Source organism: Oncorhynchus mykiss, chromosome 28 (genome assembly GCF_057628025.1).
Source record: "Oncorhynchus mykiss isolate SJ-2025 chromosome 28, ASM5762802v1, whole genome shotgun sequence".
Classification (NCBI taxonomy): Eukaryota; Metazoa; Chordata; class Actinopteri; order Salmoniformes; family Salmonidae; genus Oncorhynchus; species Oncorhynchus mykiss.
This window is the reverse complement of record NC_143049.1, coordinates 6267501-6293786: the sequence shown is the minus strand read 5'-3', so window position 1 is coordinate 6293786 and position 26286 is coordinate 6267501. Positions and strand designations below refer to the sequence as shown.

The window sequence follows — 26286 nt, the reverse complement described above, 5'->3', positions numbered from 1 at the left end:
ATCACCACCGCAGTGAGGCTCCCGTGTTCCAGCCTGGTGATCGCGTCTGACTCTCCACCAGGAAGCGAGGAGGCCTTTCTAATCGACCTTGCCCGAGTATCCTGGAAGGATATTGACCTCAGTCCGTCAGTAGAGGATGACTTTTCGTCTGGACTTAGTGCTCACGTGTTGTGCATTTGGATTACTGGACTAAATGCTCAAACAAAAAGGAGGTATTTGGATGTAAATTATGGACTTTATCGAACAAAACAAACATTTATTGTGGAAAATGGCTGTATGTTTTTCTGTGTATAGGCGCTGACCTAACATAATTGCATCGTGTGCTTTTACGGTAAAACTTTTTTGAAATCTGACGGTTGCATTAAGGAGAAGTTTATCTTTAATTGTGTGTTTAACACTTGTATCTTTCATCAATGTTTATGATGAGTATTTCTGTAATTTGATGTGGCTCTCTGCACTTGAGACAATGCATTTAACATAACGCACCAATTTCAAATTAGGTTTTTGGACATAAAGATGAACTTCATCGAACAAAACACACATTTATTGTCTAACATGGAGTCCTGGGAGTGCCATCCGGTGAAGATCATCAAAGGTTAGTGATTCATTTTAACGCTATTTCTGTCTTTTGTGACACCTCTCCTTCTTTGGAAAATGGCGGTATGTTTTTCTGTGGCTAGGCGCTGACCTAACATAATCGAAAGGTGTGCTTTCGCCGTAAAGCCTTTTTCAAATCAGACACTGTGGCTGGATTAACAAGAAGTTTATCTTTAAAATGGTGCATAATCCTTGTATGTTTGAGGAATTTTAATTATGAGATTTCTGCTGTTTTTAATTTGGCGCCCTGCAATTTCACTGGCTGTTGTTGAGGTGGGACTGTAAACTCTCCTTCCAGACTCACATTAAGCATCTCCAATCCAAAATTAAATCTAGAATTGGTGTCCTATTTCACATCAAAGCATCCTTCACTCATGTTGCCAAACATACCCTCGTAAAACTGACTATCCTACAGATCCTTGACTTCGGTGATGTCATTTACAAAATAGCCTCCAACACTCTACTCAGAAAATTGGATGCACTCTATCACAGTGCCATCCGTTTTGTCACCAAAGCCCAATATACTACCAACCACTGCGACCTGTATGCTCTCGTTGGCAGGCCCTCGCTTCATATTCGTCGCCAAACCCACTGGCTCCAAGTCATCTAAGTCTTTGCTAGGTAAAGTCCCGCCTTATCTCAGCTCACTGGTCACCATAGTAGCACCCACCCATAGCACGTGCTCCAGAAGGTATATTTCACTGGTCACCCAAAAGCCAATTCTTCCTTCGTCCATATTTCCTTCCAGTTCTCTGCTGCCAAAAATCTAGAACGAACTGCAAAAATCACTAAAGCTGGAGACTCATATCTCCCTCACTAGCTTTAAAATAAATCATCCCTGGCCACTACAGGGATATTTTAAATCGACAAATTTAAGTTTTACTTGTTCTGTTGGTCTGTAACAAAATGGTATGTGCCAATATTGCACTGACGCAACCTTGACTAGGCTACTAGTTACTACTAACCTCAGACAACATTTCGTTTTTCAGTATCACACACTAGGCTACTAGTTACTACTAACCTCAGACAACATTTAGTTTTTCAGTATCACACACTTCCATGTGCTTTCATGTAAAACAAAAAGTACGCTTATCATCGTAAAAAAAATAGGAGTCATGTGGACTATCGCTGTCATCATTGCTTCTCAATGGCACACTCTGCTAAAGTGGTTAACTTCCACTTGATAGTACACTTTAACCATGGGTTCGAGCCCCCCTCGCACAAGCTTCTTTGATGAGGAAAAATAAATAAAATGTTCACTGCAGGTCCTTCATGTTTCGATTCAAAACGCACGTGGCGAAGTGGATCATTATAATAATGAATAGCCTATAAAACATTGTAGCCTTCCTTGTACATGTACACATCCATATCATATGCAATATTCTTTTTAGGAAATAGCACTGTGTTTGTATGCAAGGCTGAAGAAAGAGGTAGTTCCTTATTAAATGAATTAATAGTGTTAATGTTCAAGTTGTTGGCGTCCCTTTTCAACACAATAACAGTGCATAAGTTTGGGCAGGAGCTCACCAGAGTACCGGCACCTCAAATTCTCAACTGCTTGAGTTTCTACACCTCTTATGAATATTAGCTCAAAAGTATACCTAAATATAACCAGTACCCAAAATGAGAAACCACACCTATTTTAGTCAGGCACTATCACAATACATGTAAATCAACATTTCACACGGGGTGGGACAACTCATGTGAGATTCAAACCCCTGGATTAGGCACATTACACAGAGAGCAACTATTTCCTCACATGCACACTCTAATAAATGCTGGTTTAAAAACAACCCAGCGCTGGGTAAATAGTTGACAGAACTAAAATTGGGTTATTTGCCAATTGGGTCACGGAGTTGGGTTATTGAGCTATGATCCACCCAATCAGATCAGAAGACTGGAGGCATAGCTTAGTAGGGGTGTGACGTTTTTTATTTTTTATTTTTTATTTTACCTTTATTTAACCAGGCAAGTCAGTTAAGAACAAATTCTTATTTTCAATGACGGCCTGGGAACAGTGGGTTAACTGCCTGTTCAGGGGCAGAACGACAGATTTGTACCTTGTCAGCTCAGGGGTTTGAACTCGCAACCTTCCGGTTACTAGTCCAACGCTCTAACCACTAGGCTACCCTGCCGCCCCACGTTCACTCCAATCTGAAAGACACGTCCCCAATAGATCACACCTCCTGACAATAACCTATGGATTTAATTTTAAAAATACCCATTTACTCTCCCGAGTCACCAAAAATAACTATCTGAAAGCCACGCACCTATTAAACCATGCCTCCAATCTTCCATCTGACCCAGTGGATCATAGCTCAACAACCCAACTGGCTGGGTCAAAATAACCCAATATCAACACCCCAACTGGCTGGGTCAAAATAACCCAATATCAACGACCCAACTGGCTGGGTCAAAATAACCCAATATCAACACCCCAACTGGCTGGGTCAAAATAACCCAATATCAATGACCCAACTGGCTGGGTCAAAATAACCCAATATCAACACCCCAACTGGCTGGGTCAAAATAACCCAATATCAACACCCCAACTGGCTGGGTCAAAATAACCCAATATCAACACCCCAACTGGCTGGGTCAAAATAACCCAATATCAACGACCCAACTGGCTGGGTCAAAATAACCCAATATCAACACCCCAACTGGCTGGGTCAAAATAACCCAATATCAACGACCCAACTGGCTGGGTCAAAATAACCCAATATCAACACCCCAACTGGCTGGGTCAAAATAACCCAATATCAATGACCCAACTGGCTGGGTCAAAATAACCCAATATCAACACCCCAACTGGCTGGGTCAAAATAACCCAATATCAACACCCCAACTGGCTGGGTCAAAATAACCCAATATCAACAACCCAACTGGCTGGGTCAAAATAACCCAATATCAACACCCCAACTGGCTGGGTCAAAATAACCCAATATCAACACCCCAACTGGCTGGGTCAAAATAACCCAATATCAACACCCCAACAGGCTCGGTCAAAATAACCCAATATCAACGACCCAACTGGCTGGGTCAAAATAACCCAATATCAACGACCCAACTGGCTGGGTCAAAATAACCCAATATCAACACCCCAACTGGCTGGGTCAAAATAACCCAATATCAACACCCCAACTGGCTGGGTCAAAATAACCCAATATCAACGACCCAACTGGCTGGGTCAAAATAACCCAATATCAACGACCCAACTGGCTGGGTCAAAATGACCCAATATCAACGACCCAACTGGCTGGGTCAAAATAACCCAATATCAACGACCCAACTGGCTGGGTCAAAATAAACAAACATGGTATATTCCATATTTACCAAAATTGGGTTGTTTTTAACCCAGCATTTTTTACACTGCAGAATCTAAAAACATAGAGCTATGTTTTTTCAGACCTATTTTGTCATGCAGCATTACAGATCTCAGAGGTAGGCAGTGGAGGGAGAGGTGTGTTTTCAGACCTATTTTGTCATGCAGCATTACAGATCTCAGAGGTAGGCAGTGGAGGGAGAGGTGTGTTTTCAGACCTATTTTGTCATGCAGCATTACAGATCTCAGAGGTAGGCAGTGGAGGGAGAGGTGTGTTTTCAGACCTATTTTGTCATGCAGCATTACAGATCTCAGAGGTAGGCAGTGGAGGGAGAGGTGTTTTTGGACCTGCATCAGTACTAATGACAGGTTAGTGGGCGTTGGCTCGCTACCTATCAACAGCTTCCAGAAAGGGGAGAGAGAGTGACTTTAAAATACAAACTATAGAACAGGTTTATCAGCGGCTGATTAATTTAACCCTTTTTAACTAGTCTATATTCTTATGCAATCCATTATTCTTTGCAGTGAAGACATCACATACAACATCTCTAATGAAACATACACTATGAAACACTCCCAACGGCTAATCTGCAGCGTCTCAACAGACAATCCCAAATAATGCCCAAAGTGTTTTTCTTCCATCTTAACACAATCACAGGAATACCCAGGTGATTTACACAGTCCTAAGCCTCTTATAGTACCCTACTCTACAGTCAGACACACTGCAGCTACTCTACTGTATATCCAGAATTACTGCTGCCTGCAAATCAGGACTTAGTTAGGCCTCTGATCTTGGCCTACTACACTGAACCACCAGAGTAAACTAACTGCCTGTTAGGTTTTCCCAGGGCAGGTTTATATACAAGTCATCCAAATTATAATGACTTTATCTATAGCCGGCTATTCATTAATAACCACACATGCATGCCAGTGCAAGCCTTATTGAGCCTCCCAAGCCTCCCAAGGCTTTGCATAATGTTGATGTAATGTTTACTGTGTCTAGCATTGTCTAATGTTCTGTCACATCTTTACAAGCGAGGTTAGGCTGAAGACGGACGTGAAACATGAAGACAAGGCATTACATTTGACGGATGACTTGACAAATAGAGCACAATCTTGTTGTACTCTTAACACACAGCATAATCATCATTCAGTTCAAGTAAATGGGAATGCTATAATGTATTTGTCCTATTTCTGGTGAAGCTAGTCAGTGAGTGTAATCCAATTTCCTTTCAGGATATTGTATATCTATGGCCTGGCCTCCTGCACGATCTTATGTGTTTCAGCTGAAATGGACTCTGATTGGCCTACAGACCAGTGCGTTGGACCTGCACACTCCTATCAGAGCCCCTTCCAGCCTCCACACCTCTATTCACACCTGCGTCACAGTGGATTTATGAGATATTCTTCTCTTCCACTCAGCTTTCTGCAGATTAAGCCTCTCACTCCTCCCCTCTCCTCCCCTAGCTCAGTAATCTTAACTCCCCTCTTCCTCCTTCCTCCCCATCCTCTCCCACCTCTTCCTCTTGGAGATGGGTGAGGGGGCTTATGGCTCTTCTTGATAATGAAACCACATTAATGTCTTGGAAGGTCTACACAGCATAAAAAGACAGGGGAAGAAAAAAGAGAGGAAAAGATTGAGCGAGAACACACTCCATCATGCTCAGAGGCGTAAAGGTTGACAGACCTTGTTGTCTCAGGGCCAAGCCAGTGTCATAAGATACTGAATTACATTGGAAATGCGTTTTGAGATAATCTTTCAGGTTTCAGAGGCCCCCTTGAATTAGGAAAACTACACACTAGGGCAGCGATTCCTAAATGGATAGGAGCCACTGTTGACCCATGGCCAATTTTTAATGGGTCGCAGCTTAGGGTTGGTTGTGGCAACAAATACTGTTCTCATCTGAAGCATCACAAGAAACACGGAACTGGACTGGATAAATCAAATAGCTGTGATCTATGAACTCGTTGGAGAGAAGGAGCTAAGTATGGAAGGATGTTCAGTAGCATTAGGATGAAGCCTCATCCTAAGCCCCTGACCACCAGTTGTACCTTTCGCTTCCGGGGTATGGGGTCCTCAAACAAGAAGTGCGTGCTCTCTTTGACGTCGTCGATGACATTATCACTCTGGGAGGAGAGCAAGAAGCTCTTGCTGGTGTCGTTGGAGAGAGGCGGGGACGGTGTGGAGGGCACCGATTGGTCGCTGGTGTCCCAGCTCCAGTTGCCACTGGTAGAGCTGCTGTAGCTAGTTGACAGCACCTCCTTCCACCCTCTGCTGGCTGGCTCCGGAACTGCAGCTGGAGACAGAGGAGGGCCAGTCAGTACCATCAAAACCAGGGAGTCATTAATTCACTTTAATTAACTTCTTGACTTCATACAATAAAAAAATGTTCATACAATGTATTTTGCAACATTGTTCATGCAAAATTTGAATTGAGGTTTATATTGAATGTCCATCCATTCATAGGAAAACAGCCTCCCTCTCCAGCAGCGTTGGCCTACAAACCCCTCCAGTGCAATATGCTATTTTGACTGCTTCACTAATACAGATCTTATAAAGCCATAATCACATTGCCTTGTGGAGAAACATAATGAAAAATAAAGCCTTCCAGCAGGATGAGCTGTGTGTTGGAGATGTACTCATATTAAACAATGACTGACTGGTCCATGGGGGCTAGTGTAGATGAGGAGGGTCCTACAGAGAATACAGACACAGGAGTTCACATCGCTCTACATGTTGTCTCAGGGGAGACTAACCCCTTAAACCAGGGGGAAGAAAATACGACATTGGAGGTAAACAGGTACATTTTTAAAATGTATGAAAAGAGTAGGATGAAATGTCTTATGAAAAATGAATACATATTTGCCCTGTCTTCCCACATATTGTACAGTACACCCCATCCCATAATATTTTGTGGATTTGCCCGTTTTAATCAATAACTGAACTAAACTGTGGAGATGGGACCAAGAGGGGTTGAATATATGCTGTAGACTCGTGGAAGGGTTAAGAGAACGCACACAATGTTAATGACTGCTAGTCTACAACTGTTGTCTATGAAGTGTCATGACGTTGGCATGGGGGTAGGTTTATGACAGTCATAAATACCTCTTCCCCCCCTTTTTCCTTTCTCTACCCTACTGATGTTACATTTGCAAACCCCTTGGTTAACATAGAGATTCTGGAAACATCAGAAGGTGTGGGGAAATGAACTATATTCTGGTAATCCGACCAATTGAACATATGCGGTGGTACTTAATGAATATGATGTCAGTTCGGTTGTCATCTGAGACATTCTCATCAATGATAAAATGACAAACTCTACATCAGAGTTATCGGATTCAAATGGTATTGTTGTTCAATTTAAATATTTGAATATGAAATTATTCGTGATGGGATGAAATGTGATTTTAGCTTCTAAAATGTGAGATTTGGGTTTTCACAAGTTAGAGCTATGCTCAATCAGTGGCCCGCCCCTGTGAAGGGACATGGGCTATAAAACTTTTCAAACACGCCCTCCTCTCCCTTCCTATATAAACCCTTGACGACAATATAACCTCCTGTTCCGAGGATGTAGGACGATGGTCCGATGTCAGAATGGTTCAGATATTAATTACAGAACGAAGCCAACATCAGCGTGAGCTTTGGTTGCGAATGGTATGAACTTTGAACTCTTATTCACTACAGAAGTGATACCTTCTGAGTTAGCAACAGCAGCTGCAAACGCAGGTTAGGAAGGAACAGAGTATCCAATCTACCACACAACGACATTACTACAACGTATCCAATTGACCACCAGACATTCTTCAAAGGTCTCGGTTGGGCAACACGGCCTTCCATCTACCACCAACCTACCGAAGCGCAGCTCAGAGTAAATATTTATTGCATTTTCCTTTTCCAAATGGGCGGTAATTTAGAATGCATAAGATACTGTATTTACGATAGCACAGCTTCACCCTTTGTTCCTCAGTCTTCCCGCTCTTTCACTCAAACCCAGCCCCTTTTCTTTTGTGTAACCAGCTGTCTGCCCGCTCCTCCTGCTCCTCCTTGCACAAAGGCGGAGGTAGCGGTCCTGCTGCTGGGTTGTTGCCCTTCTATAAATAAAAGGGAACACTTGAACAACACAATGTAACTCCAAGTCAATCACACTTCTGTGAAATCAAACTGTCCACTTAGGAAGCAACACTGATTGACAACAAACTTCACATGCTATTGTGCAAATGGAATACACAACAGGTGGAAATTATAGGCAATTAGCAAGACACCCCCAATAAAGGAGTGGTTCTGCAGGTGGTGACCACAGACCACTTCTCAGTTCCTATGCTTCCTGGCTGATGTTTTGGTAACTTTTGAATGCTGGCGGTGCTTTCACTCTAGTGGTGGCATGAGACGGAGTCTACAACCCACACAAGTGGCTCAGGTAGTGCAGCTCATCCAGGTTGGCACATCAATGCGAGCGGTGGCAAGAAGGTTTGCTGTGTCTGTCAGCGTAGTGTCCAGAGCATGGAGGCGCAACCAGGAGACAGGCCAGTACATCAGGAGACGTGGAGGAGGCCGTAGGAGGGCAACAACCAAGCAGCATGACCGCTACCTCTGCCTTTGTGCAAGGAGGAGCAGGAGGAGCACTGCCAGAGCCCTGCAAAATGACCTCCAGCAGGCCACAAATGTGCATGTGTTTGCTCAAACGGTCAGAAACAGACTCCATGAGGGTGGTATGAGGGCCCGACGTCCACAGGTGGGGGTTGTGCTTACAGCCCAACACCGTGCTGGACGTTTGGCATTTGCCAGAGAACACCAAGATTGGCAAATTCGCCACTGGTGCCCTGTGCTCTTCACAGATGAAAGCAGGTTCACACTGAGCACATGTGACAGACGTGACAGAGTCTGGAGATGCCGTGGAGGACGTTCTGCTGCCTGCAACATCCTCCAGCATGACTGGTTTGGCGGTGGGTCAGTCATGGTGTGGGGTGGCATTTCTTAGGGGGGCCGCACAGCCCTCCATGTGCTCGCCAGAGGTAGCCTGACTGCCATTAGGTACCGAGATGAGATCCTCAGACACCTTATAAGACCATATGCTGGTGCGGTTGGGGTCAAAGCAAATCAAATCAAATGTTATTGGTCACATACACGTGTTTAGCAGATGTTATTGTTCTGGACCTGGTGACTGTGAAAAGACCCCTGGTGGCATGTCGGGTGGGGTCAAAGCAAATCAAATCAAATGTTATTGGTCACATACACATGTTTAGCAGATGTTATTGTGGGTGTGTAGCAATATGCTTGTGCTTCTAGTTAAGACAGTGCAGAAATATCTAACAAGTAATATCTAACAATTTCACAACATACACCCAATACACACAAATCTAAGTAATATATTAGAAATATTACAAATATATAAATATATGAACAAGCAATGTCAGAGCGACATAAGCTAAGATATATGTTATAGAATACAGTATAAACATATGAGATGAGTAAGGCAAGATATGTAAACATTATTAAACTGACATTAAAGTGGCCAATGATTTCAAGTCTGTCTGTAGGCAGCAACCTCTCTGTGTTAGTAATGGCTATTTAACAGTCTGATGGCCTTGAGATAAAAGCTGTTCGTCCGGTTCACACCGTCCGCCTGCTTGGTCTTTAGTTTTAAACCATTTCTCAGCCATGTAGGCACCACTTCACGCTGTCTGGTCTGTATTTAAATTGCCAACATGTAGCCACAGCTCCATTCTTTCTTGTCTCATGTAAATTTTACCAGAACTGTTTTTTTTTTCACTCTGGGAAAAGGGGCGTTCCCTCATTTTGTCGTAATGTCTGTGCTCATGTGGGCGTGGCCAATGACTTGGTTAAGACTTCATATGAAAAACAATTCTCTCATTTAGAAGGCTAACATCACATTACATTACATCTTCTCACAAATAGTTTCATATTTAATCAAATCAGTTCCCTCAGAGAGGAAGGAAACCTCAAAGATTTCTGCGTGAGGCCAATGGTGACTTTAAAACAGTTACAATGTGCCCCCCAAGTGGTACAGCGGTCTAAGGCACCACTACAGCCTCGGGTTCGATCCCAGGCTGTGTCACAGCAGGCCGTGACCGGAAGTCCCATAATAAAAAATGTTTTAATGAAACTGAAATACAGAAATATCTCATTTACTTAAGTATTCACACCCCGAGTCAACACATGTTGGAATCACCTCTGGCAGCAATTACAACTGTGAGTCTTTCTGGGTAAGTCTCTAAGAGCTTGATTGTGCAACATTTGCCCATTATTAATTTATGACAAATTGGTTGTTGATCATTGCTAGACAACTATTTTCTTGCCATAGATGTTTAATAAGTCAAAACTGTAACTCTGCCACTTAGGAACATACACGGTCTTCTTGGTAAGAAACGGCAGTGTAGATTTGGCATTGTGTTTTAGGGTACGGTCCTACTGAAATTAAATAAAGCAACTCTCCAATGAGGGAGGTGGTTCCATAAAAACGGCAAAAGAAAAACTCTTGCATATTACGGTTTACAATTGAGTTTGTCACGTTGTCACGGTGATGAGTGCCACGGCAACGGGTAGCTCCGGAAACAACAGGCAAGGCGATGTGTCCAAGGCCAGGCTGTTGGCAGGGTGAGGTTGGTTGAGGGGTAAACATTAGCTGGAGAGGTGGACACTAGAGACCAGAGGAGAGGTAGACACTAGAGACCAGAGGAGAGGTAGACACTAGAGACCAGAGGTAGACACTAGAGACCAGAAGAGAGGTGGACACTAGAGCCCAGAAGAGAGGTGGACACTAGAGACCAGAGGAGAGGTAGACACTAGAGACCAGAAGAGAGATGGACACTAGAGACCAGAGGAGAGGTAGACACTAGAGACCAGAAGAGAGATGGACACTAGAGACCAGAGGAGAGGTAGACACTAGAGACCAGAAGAGAGGTAGACACTAGAGACCAGAGGAGAGGTAGACACTAGAGACCAGAAGAGAGCTGGACACTAGAGACCAGAGGAGAGGCGGACACTAGAGACCAGAGGAGAGGCGGACACTAGAGACCAGAGGAGAGGTGGACACTAGAGGAGAGGTGGACACTAGAGACCAGAGGAGAGGTGGACACTAGAGGAGAGGTGGACACTAGAGACCAGAGGAGAGATAGACACTAGAGACCAGAGGAGAGATAGACACTAGAGACCAGAGGAGAGATAGACACTAGAGACCAGAGGAGAGATAGACACTAGAGACCAGAGGAAAGGTAGACAGTAGAGACCAGAGGAGAGGTAGACACTAGAGACCAGAGGTAGACACTAGAGACCAGAAGAGAGGTGGACACTAGAGCCCAGAAGAGAGGTGGACACTAGAGCCCAGAAGAGAGGTGGACAGTAGAGACCAGAGGTAGACACTAGAGACCAGAAGAGAGGTGGACACTAGAGCCCAGAAGAGAGGTGGACACTAGAGCCCAGAAGAGAGGTGGACACTAGAGCCCAGAAGAGAGGTGGACACTAGAGACCAGAGGAGAGGTAGACACTAGAGACCAGAAGAGAGATGGACACTAGAGACCAGAGGAGAGGTAGACACTAGAGACCAGAAGAGAGATGGACACTAGAGACCAGAGGAGAGGTAGACACTAGAGACCAGAAGAGAGGTGGACACTAGAGCCCAGAAGAGAGGTGGACACTAGAGCCCAGAAGAGAGGTGGACAGTAGAGACCAGAGGTAGACACTAGAGACCAGAAGAGAGGTGGACACTAGAGCCCAGAAGAGAGGTGGACACTAGAGCCCAGAAGAGAGGTGGACACTAGAGACCAGAGGAGAGGTAGACACTAGAGACCAGAGGAGAGATAGACACTAGAGACCAGAGGAGAGGTAGACACTAGAGACCAGAGGAAAGGTAGACAGTAGAGACCAGAGGAGAGGTAGACACTAGAGACCAGAGGTAGACACTAGAGACCAGAAGAGAGGTGGACACTAGAGCCCAGAAGAGAGGTGGACACTAGAGCCCAGAAGAGAGGTGGACAGTAGAGACCAGAGGTAGACACTAGAGACCAGAAGAGAGGTGGACACTAGAGCCCAGAAGAGAGGTGGACACTAGAGCCCAGAAGAGAGGTGGACAGTAGAGACCAGAGGTAGACACTAGAGACCAGAAGAGAGGTGGACACTAGAGCCCAGAAGAGAGGTGGACACTAGAGCCCAGAAGAGAGGTGGACACTAGAGACTAGAGGAGAGGTAGACACTAGAGACCAGAAGAGAGATGGACACTAGAGACCAGAGGAGAGGTAGACACTAGAGCCCAGAAGAGAGATGGACACTAGAGACCAGAGGAGAGGTAGACACTAGAGACCAGAAGAGAGGTAGACACTAGAGACCAGAGGAGAGGTAGACACTAGAGACCAGAAGAGAGCTGGACACTAGAGACCAGAGGAGAGGCGGACACTAGAGACCAGAGGAGAGGCGGACACTAGAGACCAGAGGAGAGGTGGACACTAGAGGAGAGGTGGACACTAGAGACCAGAGGAGAGGTAGACACTAGAGACCAGAGGAGAGATAGACACTAGAGACCAGAGGAGAGGTAGACACTAGAGACCAGAGGAAAGGTAGACAGTAGAGACCAGAGGAGAGGTAGACACTAGAGACCAGAGGTAGACACTAGAGACCAGAAGAGAGGTGGACACTAGAGCCCAGAAGAGAGGTGGACACTAGAGCCCAGAAGAGAGGTGGACAGTAGAGACCAGAGGTAGACACTAGAGACCAGAAGAGAGGTGGACACTAGAGCCCAGAAGAGAGGTGGACACTAGAGTCCAGAAGAGAGGTGGACACTAGAGTCCAGAAGAGAGGTGGACACTAGAGACTAGAGGAGAGGTAGACACTAGAGACCAGAAGAGAGATGGACACTAGAGACCAGAGGAGAGGTAGACACTAGAGACCAGAAGAGAGATGGACACTAGAGACCAGAGGAGAGGTAGACACTAGAGACCAGAGGAGAGGTAGACACTAGAGACCAGAGGAGAGGTAGACACTAGAGACCAGAAGAGAGCTGGACACTAGAGACCAGAGGAGAGGCGGACACTAGAGACCAGAGGAGAGGCGGACACTAGAGACCAGAGGAGAGGTGGACACTAGAGACCAGAGGAGAGGTGGACACTAGAGGAGAGGTGGACACTAGAGACCAGAGGAGAGGTGGACACTAGAGGAGAGGTGGACACTAGAGACCAGAGGAGAGGTAGACACTAGAGACCAGAGGAGAGAGGTGGACACTAGAGACCAGAGGAGAGATAGACACTAGAGACCAGAGGAGAGGTAGACACTAGAGACCAGAGCAGAGGTAGACACTAGAGACCAAAGGAGAGGTAGACACTAGAGACCAGAGGAGAGGTAGACACTAGAGACCAGAGATAGACACTAGAGACCAGAGGAGAGGTAGACACTAGAGACCAGAGGTAGACACTAGAGACCAGAGGAGAGGTAGACACTAGAGACCAGAGGTAGACACTAGAGACCAGAGGAGAGGTAGACACTAGAGACCAGAGATAGACACTAGAGACCATAGGCGAGATAGACACTAGAGACCAGAGGAGAGGTGGACACTAGAGACCAGAGGAGAGGTAGACACTAGAGACCAGAGGTAGACACTAGAGACCAGAGGAGAGGTGGACACTAGAGACCAGAAGAGAGATAGACACTAGAGAACAGAGGAGAGATAGACACTAGAGACCAGAGGAGAGGTAGACACTAGAGACCAGAGGAGAGGTAGACACTAGAGACCAGAGGAGAGGTAGACACTAGAGGAGAGATGGACACTAGAGAAGAGGTAGACACTAGAGACCAGAGGAGAGATAGACACTAGAGACCAGAGGAGAGGTGGACACTAGAGACCAGAGGAGAGATGGACACTAGAGGAGAGGTAGACACTAGAGACCAGAGGAGAGGTGGACACTAGAGGAGAGGTAGACACTAGAGACAAGAAGAGAGGTGGACACTAGAGACCAGAGGAGAGGTAGACACTAGAGACCAGAGGAGAGGTAGACACTAGAGACCAGAGGAAAGGTAGACAGTAGAGACCAGAGGAGAGGTAGACACTAGAGACCAGAGGAGAGGTGGACACTAAAGGAGAAGTGGACACTAGAGGAGAGGTAGACACTAGAGACCAGAGGAGAGGTGGACACTAGAGACCAGAGGAGAGGTAGACACTAGAGACCAGAGGAGAGGTAGACACTAGAGACCAGAGGTAGACACTAGAGACCAGAGGTAGACACTAGAGACCAGAGGTAGACACTAGAGACCAGAGGAGAGGTGGACACTAGATACCAGAGGAGAGATAGACACTAGAGACCAGAGGAGAGGTAGACACTAGAGACCAGAGGAGAGGTAGACACTAGAGACCAGAGGAGAGGTGGACACTAAAGGAGAAGTGGACACTAGAGGAGAGGTAGACACTAGAGACCAGAGGAGAGGTGGACACTAGAGACCAGAGGAGAGGTAGACACTAGAGACCAGAGGAGAGATAGACACTAGAGACCAGAGGAGAGGTGGACACTAGAGACCAGAGCAGAGGTGGACACTAGAGGAGAGATGGACACTAGAGGAGAGGTAGACACTAGAGACCAGAGGAGAGGTGGACACTAGAGGAGAGATGGACACTAGAGACCAGAGGAGAGGTAGACACTAGAGACCAGAGGAGAGATAGACACTAGAGACCAGAGGAGAGATAGACACTAGAGACCAGAGGAGAGATAGACACTAGAGACCAGAGGAGAGGTAGACACTAGAGACCAGAGGAGAGGTGGACACTAGAGACCAGAGGAGAGATAGACACTAGAGACCAGAGGAGAGGTAGACACTAGAGACCAGAGGTAGACACTAGAGACCAGAGATAGACACTAGAGACCATAGGCGAGATAGACACTAGAGACCAGAGGAGAGGTGGACACTAGAGACCAGAGGAGAGGTAGACACTAGAGACCAGAGGTAGACACTAGAGACCAGAGGTAGACACTAGAGACCAGAGGTAGACACTAGAGACCAGAGGAGAGGTGGACACTAGATACCAGAGGAGAGATAGACACTAGAGACCAGAGGAGAGGTAGACACTAGAGACCAGAGGAGAGGTAGACACTAGAGACCAGAGGAGAGGTGGACACTAAAGGAGAAGTGGACACTAGAGGAGAAGTGGACACTAGAGGAGAGGTAGACACTAGAGACCAGAGGAGAGGTGGACACTAGAGGAGAGGTGGACACTAGAGACCAGAGGAGAGGTAGACACTAGAGACCAGAGGAGAGATAGACACTAGAAACCAGAGGAGAGATAGACACTAGAGACCAGAGGAGAGGTGGACACTAGAGGAGAGATGGACACTAGAGGAGAGGTAGACACTAGAGACCAGAGGAGAGGTGGACACTAGAGGAGAGATGGACACTAGAGACCAGAGGAGAGGTAGACACTAGAGACCAGAGGAGAGATAGACACTAGAGACCAGAGGAGAGATAGACACTAGAGACCAGAGGAGAGATAGACACTAGAGACCAGAGGAGAGGTAGACACTAGAGACCAGAGGAGAGGTAGACACTAGAGACCAGAGGAGAGGTAGACACTAGAGGAGAGATGGACACTAGAGAAGAGGTAGACACTAGAGACCAGAGGAGAGATAGACACTAGAGACCAGAGGAGAGGTGGACACTAGAGGAGAGATGGACACTAGAGGAGAGGTAGACACTAGAGACCAGAGGAGAGGTGGACACTAGAGGAGAGGTAGACACTAGAGACAAGAAGAGAGGTGGACACTAGAGACCAGAGGAGAGGTAGACACTAGAGACCAGAGGAGAGGTAGACACTAGAGACCAGAGGAAAGGTAGACAGTAGAGACCAGAGGAGAGGTAGACACTAGAGACCAGAGGAGAGGTGGACACTAAAGGAGAAGTGGACACTAGAGGAGAGGTAGACACTAGAGACCAGAGGAGAGGTGGACACTAGAGGAGAGGTAGACACTAGAGACAAGAAGAGAGGTGGACACTAGAGACCAGAGGAGAGATAGACACTAGAGACCAGAGGAGAGGTGGACACTAGAGACCAGAGGAGAGATAGACACTAGAGACCAGAGGAGAGGTAGACACTAGAGACCAGAGGTAGACACTAGAGACCAGAGATAGACACTAGAGACCATAGGCGAGATAGACACTAGAGACCAGAGGAGAGGTGGACACTAGAGACCAGAGGAGAGATAGACACTAGAGACCAGAGGTAGACACTAGAGACCAGAGGTAGACACTAGAGACCAGAGGTAGACACTAGAGACCAGAGGAGAGGTGGACACTAGATACCAGAGGAGAGATAGACACTAGAGACCAGAGGAGAGGTAGACACTAGAGACCAGAGGAGAGGTAGACACTAGAGACCAGAGGAGAGGTGGACACTAGAGGAGAGATGGACACTAGAGGAGAGGTAGACACTAGAGACCAGAGGAGAGGTGGACACTAGAGGAGAGGTGGACACTAGAGACCAGAGGAGAGGTAGACACTCGAGACCAGAGGAGAGATAGACACTAGAAACCAGAGGAGAGATAGACACTAGAGACCAGAGGAGAGGTGGACACTAGAGGAGAGATGGACACTAGAGGAGAGGTAGACACTAGAGACCAGAGGAGAGGTGGACACTAGAGGAGAGGTGGACACTAGAGACCAGAGGAGAGGTAGACACTAGAGACCAGAGGAGAGATAGACACTAGAAACCAGAGGAGAGATAGACACTAGAGACCAGAGGAGAGGTGGACACTAGAGGAGAGATGGACACTAGAGGAGAGGTAGACACTAGAGACCAGAGGAGAGGTGGACACTAGAGGAGAGATGGACACTAGAGACCAGAGGAGAGGTAGACACTAGAGACCAGAGGAGAGATAGACACTAGAGACCAGAGGAGAGATAGACACTAGAGACCAGAGGAGAGGTAGACACTAGAGACCAGAGGAGAGGTAGACACTAGAGACCAGAGGAGAGGTAGACACTAGAGGAGAGATGGACACTAGAGAAGAGGTAGACACTAGAGACCAGAGGAGAGATAGACACTAGAGACCAGAGGAGAGGTGGACACTAGAGGAGAGATGGACACTAGAGGAGAGGTAGACACTAGAGACCAGAGGAGAGGTGGACACTAGAGGAGAGGTAGACACTAGAGACAAGAAGAGAGGTGGACACTAGAGACCAGAGGAGAGGTAGACACTAGAGACCAGAGGAGAGGGAGACACTAGAGACCAGAGGAAAGGTAGACAGTAGAGACCAGAGGAGAGGTAGACACTAGAGACCAGAGGAGAGGTGGACACTAAAGGAGAAGTGGACACTAGAGGACTGGTAGACACTAGAGACCAGAGGAGAGGTGGACACTAGAGGAGAGGTAGACACTAGAGACAAGAAGAGAGGTGGACACTAGAGACCAGAGGAGAGATAGACACTAGAGACCAGAGGAGAGGTGGACACTAGAGACCAGAGGAGAGATAGACACTAGAGACCAGAGGAGAGGTAGACACTAGAGACCAGAGGTAGACACTAGAGACCAGAGATAGACACTAGAGACCATAGGCGAGATAGACACTAGAGACCAGAGGAGAGGTGGACACTAGAGACCAGAGGAGAGATAGACACTAGAGACCAGAGGAGAGGTAGACACTAGAGACCAGAGGTAGACACTAGAGACCAGAGGTAGACACTAGAGACCAGAGGTAGACACTAGAGACCAGAGGAGAGGTGGACACTAGATACCAGAGGAGAGATAGACACTAGAGACCAGAGGAGAGGTAGACACTAGAGACCAGAGGAGAGGTAGACACTAGAGACCAGAGGAGAGGTGGACACTAAAGGAGAAGTGGACACTAGAGGAGAGGTAGACACTAGAGACCAGAGGAGAGGTGGACACTAGAGGAGAGGTGGACACTAGAGACCAGAGGAGAGGTAGACACTCGAGACCAGAGGAGAGATAGACACTAGAAACCAGAGGAGAGATAGACACTAGAGACCAGAGGAGAGGTGGACACTAGAGGAGAGATGGACACTAGAGGAGAGGTAGACACTAGAGACCAGAGGAGAGGTGGACACTAGAGGAGAGATGGACACTAGAGACCAGAGGAGAGGTAGACACTAGAGAACAGAGGAGAGGTAGACACTAGAGACCAGATGAGAGGTAGACACTAGAGAGTGGCACTACAGACCAGAACCTCTGTGTGTGTGTGTGCAGTCTTACCTGAGGCTGTCTGGGTATGGGTGAGGACCAGAGGAGAGGTGGACAGTGATGTCAGGACGGTAGCAGCCATTACCTCCTTATCAGCAAGACCTGAAGGTTTCCTGGAACACACACCAGAGGCCAGGTCACACACAATGTACAGACAACCAACATGCTCTTCCTGCATAGAAAGTGGGAGGATTCTATATCAAATCAGCAGACCTATAACAGTCATGCTACAATACAGGCATAGCAGCATTGTAAAATGACCCATCATGTGAGTCTGCCATAGCCAAACAGACCAAACTTATACCAATTTCAGCTCTGAAATATTCCAGCCATGCTTTCTTTAGACAGAAAAACAAACTGTGTAAAAGCATGTAATGGAAAATTCCAGTCCAATAATAAATACTGTGGTCACATCCCCTGCGAGTGCTGAAGATTCTCCCTTAGCACAGAATGCTGACCAGACTGACATTTGCATAACGTTCAGATAACCAGGACACTCCTTTGGCAGAGCAGTCACATGAGTCTAGGTGTTTCCAACAGGGTAGGTAAAGGCTAAAGAAACTGGCGGGATCCGGCTAATTGACTACAACTATTGTTTTATTTACAGTATTCATTGGTTCATTGCTATTGGTACAGAGGAAATTCCCAAAACCTGAGATGGGTCACAGCACAAGTTTCTCTAGCCGCCTGTATGAATATTAGGTGCCTCGGATAGGTGAAAGCTGACAATATTTAAGGCATATTTTCTGGGAGAGGCTATATGGACACTCCTGGCGCACAAATCAATTACGTATTGCGTGCAGCTGAGAGTCAGGACGAACAGATTTCGGTTCAGTCAGTCTACTCAGTCGTCCTGATGAGCCCTTTCCAGATGAGCCAGAAAAAATATATGGGTTAAAACAGGGGTTCCCAAACTTTTTATATTCCCGTACCCCTTCAAACATTCAACCTCCAGCTGTGTACCCCCACTAGCGCCAGGGTCAGCGCACTCTCAAATGTTGCTTTTTGCCACACACACACACACACACACACAATCCTAAAAAGGTCCATATAGCATGCACGATCGATTTTGTATTTCCACTCGTTCAATTTGCAAAGAAAGGAATCTGTGAAAATCTCACCCTAAACGTTGTTTCAACCAGTCAAATCACATTCGTATTTATTCCTCAGAGATCCTAGAATGTAACCAGACTTCACTATATCATTAGGGGGGGGGGGGGGGGGGAGTATATCCTGTAGGACACCAAATTTGGTCAGAGAGCGACGCCTTCATGGCACGCCGATGACGCGGGCAATCTTCACTTGATCGACTGCAACTTGTCAAATAAGCACCGAGCGGGGTCAAACAACAAACCCCGTATCTGTCACAAAATGTAGCTGCTAACCTTGTGCGACAGCAAGCCTTTACCTTTTGGACAAAAAAATTATAGGAATATGGAGAGTTATTAAGTTCTGAAAACTGGGTGTTTTGCAAATGTTGAACTTATAATATGGCCACTAATACTGGAAAAGCTAAATCAAAGTCCAAGTATACAGATTTGACGGTGTTCTTGCAGAAAAATTTCATGTGGATGTAAATGTCTCCATGATTTGCCCAAATGTACCTGGATGACTTCACACTAAATGTCATGTAGTTTGCTCATACTTCAGTTATCTGAAACATACACTGCTGCCATCTTGTGGACACCATCGGAATTACAACCAGAGTGATCGCTAGATGTGGGACCTTCCGTTTATGGTGGTAGAAAAGATGGCTGAGGAAAAAAATTGAAATAAATTTTTTTTTTTCTGTGTATTTTCTTCTACCAGATCTAATGTGTTATATTATCCTACATTCAATTCACATTTCCACAAACTTCAAAGTGTTTTCTTTCAAATGGTACCAAGAATATGCATATCCATGCTTCAGGGCCAGAGCTACAGGCAGTTAGATTTGGGTATGTCATTTTAGGCGAAAATTGTTTTAAAAAAAGGGGGCTATCCCTAAGTTAAAACATGAGAATGAGTTTGAGTTTTTGACACAACCCGGCTAGTGGGAAGTGACAACGAGCTCTTATAGGACCAGGGCACAAATCAAAATATTATAATAATCAATCATTTAGCTCATATATATATATATATATATATATATATATATATATATATATATATATATATATTTTACCCATTTCCTCCCCAAATGGTAGTTACAGACTTGTCTCATCACTGCAACTCCCGTATAGAGTTGTGAGAGGCAAAGTTCGAGAGCAGTGCGTCCTCCGAAACACAATCAAACCAAGCCGCACTGGTTCTTGACACAATGCCCACTTATCCCGGAAGCCAGGCGCACCAATGTGTTGGAGAAAAGTCCACCTGGCAACCGTGTCAGCATGCACTGCACCCAGCCCACCACAGGAGTCACTAGTGTACAAAGGGACAAGGAAATCCCTGCCGGCCAAACCCTCCCCTAAGCCAGACGACGCTGGGCCAATTGTGCCCCGCTCCATGGGTCTCCCGGTCGCAGCCGGCTGCAACAGAGCCTGGACTTGAACCCAGAATCTCTAGTGGCACAGCGATACAGTGCCTTAGACCCCTGCAGTGCCTTGGACCACATCATTTTCCACACACAGTGTGGATTTAGTGTTAATTTTAGTGAGGGCCGAGAATCCACTCTTACATACAGTTGAAGTCAGAAGTTTACATACACCTTAGCCATATACATTTTAACTCCGTTTTTCACAATTCCTGACATCTAATCCTAGTAAAAATTCCCTGTCTTGGGTCAGATAAGATCAGCACTTTATTTTAAGAATGTGAATGTCAGAATAATAGCAGAGAGAATGATTAATTTCAGCTTTTATTTCTTTCATCACATTCCAAGTGGGTCAGCAATTTACATACACTCAATTAGTATTTGGTAGCATTGCCTTTAAATTGTTTAACGTAGGTCAAACGTTTCAGGTAGCCTTCCACAAGCTTCCCACAATAAGTTGGGTGAATTTAGGCCCATTTTGGTTTGTAGGCCTCCTTGCTCGCACACACTTTTTCAGTTCTGCCCACAAATGTTCTATAGGATTGAGGTCAGGGCTTTGTGATGGCCACTCCAATACCTTGACTGTTGTCCTTAAGCCATTTTACCACAACTTTGGAAGTATGCTTGGGGTCATTGTCCATTTGGAAGACCCATTTGCTACCAAAATTAAACTTCCTGACTGATGTCTTGAGATGTTGCTTCAATATATCCACATACTTTTCCTCCATCATGATGCCATCTATGTTGTGAAGTGCACCAGTCCCTCCTCCAGCAAAGCACCCCCACAACATGATGCTGCCACCCCCGTGCTTCACGGTTGGGATGTTGTTCTTCGGCCTCGCCTTTTTCCTCCAAACATAACGATGGTCATTATGGCCAAACAGTTCTGTTTTTGTTTCATCAGAACAGAGGAAATTGTTCCCATGTGGCACTTCCCATGTGGCCATCTTTGTTCCCATGTCCAGTTGCAAACCGTAGTCTGGCTTTTTTATGGCGGTTTTGGAGCAGTGGCTTCTTCCTTGCTGAGCGGACTTTCAGGTTATGTCGATATAGGACTCGTTTTACTCTGGATATCGATACTTTTGTAGCTGTTTCCTCCAGCATGTTCACAAGGTCCTTTGCTGATGTTCTGGGATTGATTTGCACTTTTCGCACCAAAGTACGTTCATCTCTAGGAGACAGAACGCGTCTCCTTCCTGAGCGGTATGACGGCTGCGTGGTCCCATGGTGATTATACTTGCGTATTATTGTTTGTACAGATGAATGTGGTACCTTCAGGCGTTTGGAAATTGCTTCCCAGGATGAATCAGAATTGTGGAGGTCCACCATTTTCTTTCTGAGGTCTTGGCTGATTTCTTTCTTTCTGAGGTCTTGGCTGACATCATTTGATGTCAAGCAAAGAGGCACTGAGTTTGAATGTAGGCCTTGAAATACATCCACAGGTACACCTCCAATTGACTCAAATTATGTCAATTAGCCTATCAGAAGCTTCTAAAGCCATGACATCCTTTTCTGGAATTTTCCAAGCTGTTTAAATGCACAGTCAACTTAGTGTATGTAAACTTCTGATACAGTGAATTATAAGTGAAATAATCTGTCTGTAAACAATTGTTGGAAAAATGACTTGTGTCATGCACAAAGTAGATGTCCTAACCGACTTGCCAAAACTATAGTTTGTTAACAAGAAATGTGTGGAGTGGTGTATGTAAACTTCCGACTTCAACTGTAGGCATGTGGTTTCAAAGGGCATCAGTGTCTTAACGGCGCAATTTGCCAATGCAGGATACTCTGAACGCAGCCCATTCCATAAATCTGTCAGTGGCCTCTGATTAAATTACATTTTCACAGAACCGCTTGTTGCAATTTCGATGAGGCTCTTTTGTTCAGATATCGGTAAGTGGACTAGAGGCAGGGCATGAAAGGGATAACGAATCCAGTTGTTTGTGTCATCTGTTTTGGGAAATTACCTAGGTAACTGCGCACCCATCTCACTCAGGTGCTTCGCTATATCACATATGACATTGTCCGTAAACTTGAGTTCATTTGCACACAAAAAAATCATACAATGGAAAGACCTGTGTGTTGTCCTTATTAATGCAGACAGAGAAGAGCTCCAACTTCTTAATCATAGCCTCAATTTTGTCCTGCACATTGAATATAGTCTGTAGTGTCCAAAATGTCTTTCAGGCTGTCAGGCATTCCCTTGGCAGCAAGAGCCTCTCTAGGCTACCTGTATTTGACATTGTGTTGTTATTTCACTGAACACTAGATGGTTTAATTTTATTTTAAATTGTATTTATTTTTTATTTTTGAGAGAGACAGAGAGAGAGACAGAGAGAGAGAGAGAGACAGAGCGAGCGAGAGAGAGACAGAGAGAGAGAGACATAGAAAGAGAGACAGAAAGAGAGAGAGGGACAAGGAGAGAGAGAGAGAGAAAGCGAGAGAGAGAGAGAGAAAAAGAGAGACAGAGAGAGAGAGAGAAAGAGAGAGAGAGACAAGGAGAGATAGAGAGAGAGAAAAAGAGACAGAAAGAGAAACAAGGAGAGAGAGAGAGACAAGGAGAGAGAGAAAGAGAGAGAGAAAGAGACAGAAAGAGAGACAGAGAGAGAAAGAGAGAGAGAGAGAGAGAGAGAGAGAAAGCGAGAGAGAGAGAGAGAAAAAATTGAATTAAATTGTTCAACATGGTTTTAACTTCTGGCTGCTTCCCTGATGTCTGGAACCAGGGGCTCATCTCCCCTATCCACAAAAGTGGAGACAAATCAGACCCCAATAATTACAGGGGAATTTGCGTCAACAGTAACTTGGGAAAGATTTTCTGTAGCATTTTGAATTCAAGAATTCAAACCTTTCTTCAAGAAAAAAATGTAATAAGTAAATGTCAAATTGGCTTTCTCCCTAACCATCGCACTACTGACCATATATACACCTTACACACACTAATTAATAAACACGTCCACCAAAAAAAAAGAGGGCAAAATCTTTGCTTGCTTTATTGACTTTAAAAAAGCATTTGATTCGATTTGGCACGAAGGGCTATTCTACAAAATTCTACAAAGTGGGCTTGGTGGTAAGGTGTATGACTTAATAAAATGTATGTACACAGAAAATAAGTGTGCAATAAAAATCAAAAACCAAAGAACAGAATTTTTTTCACAATGTCGAGGTGTGAGACAAGGCTGCAATTTGAGTCCAAATCTTTTCAACATTTATATCAATGAATTAGCAGACATGTTGGACCAATCTCCAGCCCCAGGACTCACACTATTTGACACAGAGGTGAAATACCTGCTATATGCTGATGACTTGGTACTTCTATCACCAACCAAAGAAGGTCTTCAACAAAACATTAATATTCTGGAGCAATATTGCCATAATTGGGCCCTGGCAGTAAATTTCCAAAAAACTAAAATCATGATTTTCCAAAAAAAAAACAGATGTCAGAAACAAAAATGTAAATTCACCCTGAACAACACCTTAACTGAACACACAAAAAATTACACCTACCTTGGTCTGACCATATCTGCATCGGGAAACTTTAATATGGCAGTGAATGCACTCAAAGAAAAAGCCCGCAGAGCAATGTATGCAATAAAAATGAAATTATTCAAAATCAACATCCCAATTAGAATTTGGACTAAAATATTTGACAGTGTAATCCTACCAATAGCACTTTATGGAAGTGAGGTTTGGGGGCCACTCAATAAACTGGATTTTAAAATGTGGGACAAACATCCAATTGAAGCCCTACATGCAGAATTCTGTCGGAAAATTCTACAAGTCCAGAGAAATACACCAACTAATGCATGTAGGGCAGAATTGGGCCGTTTTCCAGTAATAAAATAAATAAAATAAAATAAAAATACAGAAAAGATCATTAAAATTTTGGCTACATCTAAATTCAAGTCCAAATTCGAGTCTGCAATTTAAAGCACTTCAAGCCCAAGAGCTGAGCCCAGAAACGAGCCCTCTCAGTCAGCTGGTGTTGGACCTCACCAACCAAGCTGACACCAGCACTGCTTCAAAAGAAAGAATTCCAATAAGCAAAATCATGAACCAATCAAAGGAATCATATTTACAATACTGGAAAAACGAAACAAAATCCCAAAGCCGACTAAATTGCTATCTGACCCTAAACAGAGAATATGAATTGGCTGATTATCTCTACTCTGTCAGAGACACGAAGCAGAGACAGATCCTTACCAAGTACAGGCTGAGTGACCACCGATTGGCAATAGAAACCGGCAGACATAAAAAGACATGGCTACCCAAAGAGGAGCGTGTATGTGGTCACTGCATGACAGGGGAGATAGAGACAGAGATGCACTTTCTCCTTTACTGTGATAAATATTCCTCACAAAGAGATTCATTATTCACAGAAATGACTACATATATTCAACATTTTTAAAAATTGAACCCAGAGGAAAAACTAAGAATACTCATGGGCGAAGGAGCAATGGCTCCTCTTGCAGCCAAATATGTATTTTCCTGCCATAGCCTGAGGGACACTGAATAATAACATCTGCATAGTAAACAGTAACTTACTTATTATTATTATTATTACTATTATTACTATAATTATTCATGTTTATCATCCCAAATATGGGTGGTAATGGTAGTGATAACAGTTTAGTGATGGTAGTAGTAGTTGTAGTACTGATATAAAGAAGAAGATGACCGTTATTTCGTTATAAGTTAGTTATAGTTTCATTTTCCATAATTTGATTTTATATTTATTACATTTCTACTATTGACTGTTACCATTTTATTGTATTTATTTTTGTATTTAATTTTGTATTATTATTTACTACCATTTTATGTTATTATTTGCTATCATTTATAATTTTGTTACAATGTATATTGTATACATTGTTGCTTTGGCAATATTGACACAATGTTTTTCATGCCAATAAAGCAGCCTGAATTTGAATTTGAATTTGAGAGAGAGAGAGAAGGAGAGAGACAGAGAGAAGGAGACAGAGAGAAAGAGAGAGACAGAGAGAAAGAGAGAGAGAGACAGAGAGAAAGAGAGAGAGACACAGAGAAAGAGAGAGAGAGAGAGAGAGACAGAGAGAGAGAGAGAGACAGAGAGAGAGAAAGAGAGACAGAGAGAGACAAGGAGAGAGAGAGAGAGAGACAAGGAGAGAGAGAGAGAGAAAGTCTGAAAAGTCTGCAGCACCCGGCCTCCCCCTGCTAGAATCCGAAGTAAAATGTCTGCTGTTTGCCGATGATCTGGTGCTTCTGTCACCAACCAAGGAGGGCCTACAGCAGCACCTAGATCTTATGCACAGATTCTGTCAGACCTGGGCCCTGACAGTAAATCTCAGTAAGACCAAAATAATGGTGTTCCAAAAAAGGTCCAGTCACCAGGACCACAAATACAAATTCCATCTGTTGCCTTAAAGACACTGTTGCCCTAGAGCACACAAAAAACTATACATACCTTGGCCTAAACATCAGCGCCACAGGTAACTTCCACAAAGCTGTGAACGATCTGAGAGACAAGGCAAGAAGGGCATTCTATGCCATCAAAAGAAACATACATTTCAACATACCAATTAGGATTTGGCTAAAAATACTTGAATCAGTCATAGAGCCCATTGCCCTTTATGGTTGTGAGGTCTGGGGTCCGCTCACCAACCAAGACTTCACAAAATGGGACAAAC

General features: G+C 44.9%; 1 protein-coding gene across 4 annotated transcripts in view; it reads right to left on the bottom strand.

Moving 5' to 3' along the window:
* LOC110508385 (zinc finger protein 704) overlaps positions 1-26286 on the bottom strand; it is a 104168-nt gene that overhangs the window by 15965 nt on the left and 61917 nt on the right. For all 4 annotated transcript variants that reach the window (XM_036967064.2, XM_036967066.2, XM_036967067.2 and 1 more), the window contains 2 exons: positions 18124-18224; positions 5975-6219 (listed from right to left, as the gene is read on the bottom strand). In XM_036967064.2, the coding sequence (XP_036822959.1) occupies positions 5975-6219; positions 18124-18224 (346 nt within the window). The remainder of the gene's footprint in view (positions 1-5974; positions 6220-18123; positions 18225-26286) is intronic.